The 7,709-nt window shown below is 35.0% G+C and overlaps 2 protein-coding genes across 2 annotated transcripts in view; both read right to left on the reverse strand.

Annotated features, from left to right (window-relative positions):
• Window positions 1-3,961, reverse strand: part of LOC122264760 (uncharacterized) — a 4,443-nt gene extending 482 nt beyond the window's left edge. Inside the window, exons 1-7 of the mRNA XM_086540174.1 lie at window positions 3,604-3,961; window positions 3,215-3,471; window positions 2,741-2,926; window positions 1,804-1,870; window positions 1,025-1,040; window positions 305-457; window positions 1-209 (exon numbers count right to left, since the gene is read on the reverse strand). The exon at window positions 1-209 is cut by the window's left edge and continues 99 nt beyond it. Coding sequence (XP_086396300.1) covers window positions 1-209; window positions 305-457; window positions 1,025-1,040; window positions 1,804-1,870; window positions 2,741-2,926; window positions 3,215-3,471; window positions 3,604-3,894 — 1,179 coding nt within the window. The 5' untranslated portion in view covers window positions 3,895-3,961. The remainder of the gene's footprint in view (window positions 210-304; window positions 458-1,024; window positions 1,041-1,803; window positions 1,871-2,740; window positions 2,927-3,214; window positions 3,472-3,603) is intronic.
• Window positions 3,962-5,506: 1,545 nt separating this feature from the next.
• Window positions 5,507-6,428, reverse strand: LOC122264759 (protein lethal(2)essential for life-like). Its single transcript, XM_086539604.1, has 2 exons — window positions 6,132-6,428; window positions 5,507-5,870 (listed from the first exon to the last, which is right to left on the reverse strand). The coding sequence occupies exons 1-2, from the start codon at window positions 6,426-6,428 to the stop codon at window positions 5,634-5,636; spliced, it is 534 nt and encodes a 177-aa protein (XP_086395730.1). The 3' UTR covers window positions 5,507-5,633.
• Between the last annotated feature and the right edge of the window lie 1,281 nt (window positions 6,429-7,709).

Genomic DNA, 7,709 nt, shown 5'->3' on the forward strand with positions numbered 1-7,709 from the left:
ACATTTGGTTTCTCCCCACGTATCCAGGATTTGGTCGATGGCTGTTTCAAAGTGTTTCCGAATATCCTCGAAGAAGGAATCGTGGAAGAAGAGTCCCTTCTCAACGATCGGAAGGAGGGAATCCTCGTTGCATTTGGTTTCTTCTTTAGGTTTCTGTTCAGTAAGTGAGGTAGAATTGTTGTTCTCCATCTTGCCCATAGTATCTATCACTTAAACAAGGTTAATTTCTTGAAAAGATAGCTTGCAGGTTGCTTTGCTCTCCCAAGGATTACTGTTTGCGTTGTGTCTGGCAGGAGGTGGTTGCTGAGGCTTTTATGTGGCGCGAGTTGGGTGTTTGCCCACCTGTTCCCTCCTACATTTGGATACACTGTTATGGCCTTCTTGGCAGCATTTTTCTGCGAAATCTCTTGAATCTTCCAGTACTCGGTGGTAGCATTTATAGTACTACCAACAAAGCCTAGAAAGTAATTTTAAAGAATGAATATCATGTAAAACTATGAAACGTTTTTCTTTATCCATAATGCTTATTCTCTCTCTCTCACACACATAAATGTGAATACACTCATATAGATTAAGAAATGAATAGATTTGAATATATATATATATATATATATATATATATATGTGTGTTGTGTGTGTGTGTGTGCGCGCGCGCGCGCGTGTGTGTGTGTCTGTGTGTGTGTACGACGAAAATTTACTGATACATCTCATACAGAGTGAGAGAGTGTTTTCTTGAATGTGTAAGGTACTGATACTGATATTATGTGACCAAAGACATTGATCATGTATGTCTACTTAATTCAATGCAATATCGATGGCGGTTTGTTTTGACCTGACGCTTCCTGTCTCCATTGTTCGTTTCTGCCTCGGAACACTAGTTTCTCTAGGCAGCTGTGTTTGTTAACAGAAGGCCTTGAGGCGTAGAAAGTGACTGAAGATTGGTACAAAAAGACATGCAAGGATCACAGACAGACAGTTCAGGACAGACAGGTCAGACAGACAGACAAGAGCGAACAGCTCTGACCTCCGGCCTTCGGCCCCTGGTTTGGCCGGAGTCTGGTATATTAACAGTTCACAATAAAGACCATGACACGTGAACGTCTGTCTCTTATCCACGGGATCACAACCAGGGCATCGAGTGGTTATAACAACTGCTCTCAGTGGTGGGCCACAACTGTGGCCAGCAAGCTGGTTATAACTAGTGCCAGCTGGTGGTTTACAACCAGTGGCACCGGTGGTTTACAACTGGTGGCACTGGTGGTTTACAACTGGTGGCACCGGGTGCTTACAGAATGATTTAGGAATAAAAAATGGATGAGGGAGAGAATTTGATCGGTTATACTGTCACTTAGTCCTAAGGTCACATAATGATGCCTATTAAAAGAGGAAACCTGTGTGTGCTTAGAACACATATTCAAAAGTTCAAGTTCAATTGATATTATGTTAAGAAACATCAAATTCGACTCGCACGCACACACGCAACAAAAAATAGTAGGAAGGTTTTGTCAGGCATTTCAAGTGGATTGGATTTTGTATTTAACGCATCCACCTGAGACCACTGAAGTAAGACTTACAAGCCTTTCTAAAATTAATACACATAATCAGCCAGAAGTTTACAGCATCATTTGTACTATCAGGAAACAGATCGCAAATCATTAACATGTAATCATGAATATGATATGTATCTATTATCGAAATAGAAGATTAATCATATTTCCATTTCTACTAAGCATTTTATAAGGAAATTATTCCGGAAATTTCAGATGAGATCGAATCTTGACTAATGCCAACTCTGAAGCATACCGCGGTTACACAAACAGAAGCTTCTTGCATCATGGGCGTGGTACCAACTCCGCCCTGCTTTGTCCCGCTTGACATAAAGTAAACATTTCTCTAGTATAGGGAACGGGTTTTTTTCTCTTCCTCTCCTTTCCTTCCCATTGAGGTTTCAGATTTTTCGGGGATCATTGTCAGGAGGTTAGTTAAGATGCTTCATTGACTAATTTCATAAACAATGATATAGTGAAATAGACACGTAGACACACAAATACATACATATATGGACACATACATACATACACACACAGACACACACACGCACATATATATGTATATATATATATATATATATATATATATATATATATATATATATATAAACATATATATACATTTATATGAATATATGTATGCATGTATATATGTATGTATGTATATATATTTGTTTATATATATATGTATATATATACATATATATACATACATATATATATATATAAATATATATATATAATATATATATATATATATATATTTATATTATATATATATATATATATATATATATATATATTATATATATATATGCAGCACACACACGCTCACACGTGTTGTATATATATATATATATATATATATATATATATATATATATATATATATATATAATATATATATATATATATATATATATATATTATGTATTTATATAATATATATATATATAAATATATATAATTAATATATGATATTTACCTATATCTATATCTAGATAGATAGATAGATAGATAGATAGATAGATGTGTGTGTGTAAACATAAACACAAACACATACACATACACATACCCATACACACACACACACACACACACACACACATATATATATATATATATATATATATATATATATATATATATATATATATATATATATATATATATTCAAGCTATAGACTTGCCTCGGGGGAGGCGCAATCGAATGATTGACATAATAATCAAAGCTGTAATGAACATCTTGATTTTCCAAACGTTTCGAAGAACCATTCCCTTCAGAATGATGTTCAAATATAGCATATCTATATAGCTGTCCTAGCTGTAATGCTAGGTATATTGGGTCAACTTCACGTTGGTTCAAACACACGATCCTTGAAAATAATTTGCATTAGTAATAATGCTTTCTTTGCATAAATTTGATACCAGATATGTAATTGATACTAGTTAAGAACTATTTCATCTGTTTATGATTCAATGTTCATGATACAAATCAAATTATATTTGGGCTGTTAAAATAATATTGTTTACATAGACATAATTTCCCTATGAAATATATTGGGTAAAGAAAGAACGAATATTGGAAATTCAGTATTTTATTATATATATAACTATTACAAAAATATATTCTGTATTGCTTTCTTCTGTCTTGGTGTCATCACTGTCCTTTAGTCCTTGTTGTATCATTCGCGTCCTGTGAAATCTTAGGAGCCGTGATGGTCAAGACGCCATCGGAAGACATTGCTGAAGTGACGGCCTCTAAGTTCACTTCGCCTGGGAAGTTGAAACGTCGATAGAAACTTTTCATAGACTTGAAGTCGTCCTCATCTTTTTCCATTCGACCTTCCACCACCACCTGTTTATCCTCCACTCTTACTTTGACGTCTCCACTCTTGAAGTCGTGGACATCCAAAACCACCTGCATACAAAATCGGTTTGAAATACCCTTGTAATAAATTATATTCACTATCTTATTATATCCAATAAACACATATCGCAAATAAGTTGGTTACATGATTAATACATAATTTATATAAGCATGATCCCTTACCTTATGGGTCTGGTCATCTTCACTGAATGCCACGACTTGGTTCTCCTCCTGCGAATTACGTTCTCGTACACGTGTAAAGCTACTCATGAGATCATTCATGGATTTGGTTTCTCCCCACATGTCAAGGATTTGGTCGATGGCTGTTTCAAAGTGTTTCCGAATATCCTCGAAGAAGGAATCATGGAAGAAGAGTCCCTTCTCAGCGATCGGAAGAAGTGAATCCTCTTTGCATTTGGTTCCTTCAGGTGTCTCTTCATGAGAGACAGTATTTTCGTTTTCCATCTTGGTCATGTTGCAAAGTTGTAGCTAGAGGAAATGTTGCAGATAGAGCTTCGGTTTGCTTTGTTCTCCCAAAGAGTATTGCTTCGGTTGTGTCTTTTATGTGGCGTTAACTGCCCATGTTACACCTACTTTTGGATACACGGCTACAGCATCCTTGGCAACTATAGTGATAATCTTGAAGTTTCCAGGTTCTTTTCTCTCTCCCTCAGACATACATAAATGTACATTTAAATATTCGTATATATACATGTGCGTGTGTGTGTGTGAATATATAAATGACTATGCACACATACTCAGACACACACACACACACACACACACACACACACACACACACACATATATATATATATATATATATATATATATATATATATATATATATATACATACATACAAACACACACACATACGTGTGTGTGGATAATGATATGAATGAATAACTTTACGACGCAAAAGATGTAATTGATGCGTTTCGATTATCTCGTTAATTACATCTCTTGCGTCGTGAAGTTATTCAGTCTAATGTATACCTTTATCCACATTCATAATAAACTTTATTTGTATGTGTGAGTGTGTGCGTATCTGTGTGATCATCCACTTACATTGAGAGGTATTGCCTCTTAAATGTACACATACAAACACATTTGATATACATATGTACACATACGTTCATCCACGTACACGTGTGTACACATGACTTTAAGAGTGGAGACGTCAAAGTAAAAGTGGAGGATGACAAACAGGTGGTGGTGGAGGGTCGAATGGAAAAAGAAGAGGGCGTCTTCAAGTCCATAAAAAGTTTCTTTCGACGTTTCAACTTCCCAGGCAAAGCTTTAGAAATTATGTAATGATTATCTGAGGAGTATTAGTTTCATAGCCCTAATACAGGGTTACAAAATTTAACGCAAAGTTTACATTTGTATTAAGAGAGAGAGGAAAAAAAACGATTATTCCTCCATAAAGGGGGAAAATCAACATTCCGTTACTTAAAATTATACATTTTACAGAACAGTAATTACTGGATAGTGCTTCCACCAATTATTCAGATTTTCTCTTTTCAAACGTTATCCCCAACGCAAGTTCATAGTTAATAGATATTCGGTTATAAGCAAACCAATCACTAAAACGTGAATATTAAATCCCATCCCTTCTTCATGTTGTAACAAGAACAGCAAGCTAATATTAGCTTAGATATTAGAGCAAATTAATGAGCAATGTATAGATCCATACATCTGTCTAAACATTCATACATCATACACACATAAATAAAAAAGTACATGCAGAAGTTTTTATATATGTACATATAACTATTGCAAGTTTGTATACACTTACACACACTCTAAATGTTTCAGTAAGATATTCATCTTATGCAATAGCACACTTGCATTATGGGGAATTTTACGGCTTGAATATCAACGCTTGACGAATCAGCTCTTCGAAATATGTATTATACTGAAATCGCAGGAACATACGTATGATGATGTGTATGTAGTGTATGCTCCCACATGTTCACATTAAAAAATCTACCCTAAGTATCCTCAAAATGGTCTACGTAAACGCAAAGTCTATAGAAGATCAAAGGATAATCGTAAACAGAGGATAATCGAAAGACAACACATTTTTACAAACTCTTCTTGAAATCAATTTTTACATCATTCAAAATATAAAAGCTAATTATCCATTGTGTTTACAATAAAAATATCCTTATGAAGACTAAAAGTATTTTCTCCTCATGTCATCTTTGTTTACTTTGATTCCTCTGAAATCTTGGGAGCAGTGATAGTCAAGACGCCATCGGAAGACATTGCTGACGTCACGGCCTCCAAGTTCACTTTTCCTGGGAAGTTGAAACGTCGACAGAAGCTTTTCATGGACTTGAAGTCGCCATCTTCTTTTTCCACTTTACCTTCCACCACCACATGTTTATCCTCCACTCTTACTTTGACGTCTCCACTCTTGAAGTCATGAACATCCAGCACAACCTGCATTAAAATAAATTTGAATTGTTTAGTGAATTACCTAATGTTTATCCTTTTGTTCAACCTGATAAATATATGAATAAGTATCTTCGCGATCATTATGGTCCCTAGACGAGAGAATTAAACTTATGACTCTTGTCACTGAAAGCCATGACTTGGTTCTCTTCCTCAGAATTACGTTTCTATTTTCTTTTCATCTACGTATATGCATTTGTGAATGAATTGATTGTGTGCTCCTAATGATTGATGAAAAGGAATACTAACCTTATGGTTCTGGTCGTCTTCACTGAAAGCCATAACTTGTTTCTCCTCCTGCAGATTACGTTCTTTTACATGTCTGTAGCTACTCATGAGATCACTGACGGATTTGGCTTCTCCCCACGCATCCATGATTTGGTCAATAGCTGTTTCAAAGTGTTTCTGAATGTCCTCGAAGAAGGAATCATGGAAGAAGAGTCCCTTCTCAACGATCGGAAGAAGTGAATCCTCGTTGCATTTGGTTGCTTCTCCAGGTTTCTGTTCAGTAAGTGAGGTAGAATTGTTGTTCTCCATCTTGCCCATGGTATCTAAAACTTAAACAAGGTATATTTCTTGAAGAGAAATATTGCAGTTAGCTTTGTTCTCCCAAGGAGTGCTGTTTGCGTTGTGTCTGGCAGGAGGGGGTTTCTGAGGCTTTTATGTGGCGCGTGTTGGGCGTATGCCCACTTTGTACCTCTTACATTAGGCCTTCTTGGCAGCATCTTTCTGCGAAATCTCTTGAATCTTCCAGTACTCGATGTCAACTTTTATAGTACTACCAACAAAGCCTAGAAAGCAATTTTAAAGAATGAATATCATGTAAAACTACGAAACGTTTTTCTATATGCACAATGCTTATTCTCTCTCTCTCACACACACATGTGAGTACACTGATATAGATTAAGAAATGAATGGATTTGAATATATATGTATATGTATTTATACATATATATATATATATATATATATATATATATATATATATACATATATATATATATACATATATATACAGTATATATATATATATATATATATATATATATATATATATTGTGTGTGTGTGTCTGTGTGTCTGTGTGTGTGGGTGTGTCTATGTGTGTGTATGTGCTACGAAAATTTACTGATACATATTACACAGAGAGTGAGAGAGCCCGTTTTTTTTTTTTCTATGATTAAGAAATAAAAAATGGATGAGGGAGAGAATTTGATCGGTTATACTGTCACTTAGTCCTAAGGTCACATAATGATGCATATTAAAAGAAGAAACCTGTGTGTGCTTAGAACACACATTCAAAAGTTCAAGATCAATTGATATTATGTTAAGAAACATCAAATTCGACGTGCACGCACACACGCAACAAAGAAATAATAGGAAGGTTTTGTCAGATTTCATGTGGACTGGATTTTGTATTCAAAGTATCCACCTGAAACCACTGAAGACGAACAAGTAAGACAAGCTTTTTTAAGATGGATACACATAATTAGGCAGAAGTTTACAGCATCCTTTGTACTATCAGGAAATAGATCGCAGATCATTAACACATAATCATGAATATGATATGTATCTATTATTGAAATCGAAGATTAATCATATTTCCATTTCTACTAAGCATTTTATAAGGAACTTATTCCGGAAATTTCAGATGAAATTGAATCTTGACTAATGCTAACACTGATTCAAACCACGTACCACGGTTACATATAAAACAGAAGCTTCGTTGCATCATTGCGTGGTACCGGACTCACACGCTTGCTTTGTCCCGCTTCGACAGAAAGTAAACATTTCTCTAATAGAGGAACAGCGGCATTTTTTTTCTCTCT

Source organism: Penaeus japonicus, unplaced genomic scaffold (assembly GCF_977035675.1).
Source record: "Penaeus japonicus unplaced genomic scaffold, GWHDUDI00000001_assembly GWHDUDI00000009, whole genome shotgun sequence".
Taxonomy (NCBI): Eukaryota; Metazoa; Arthropoda; class Malacostraca; order Decapoda; family Penaeidae; genus Penaeus; species Penaeus japonicus.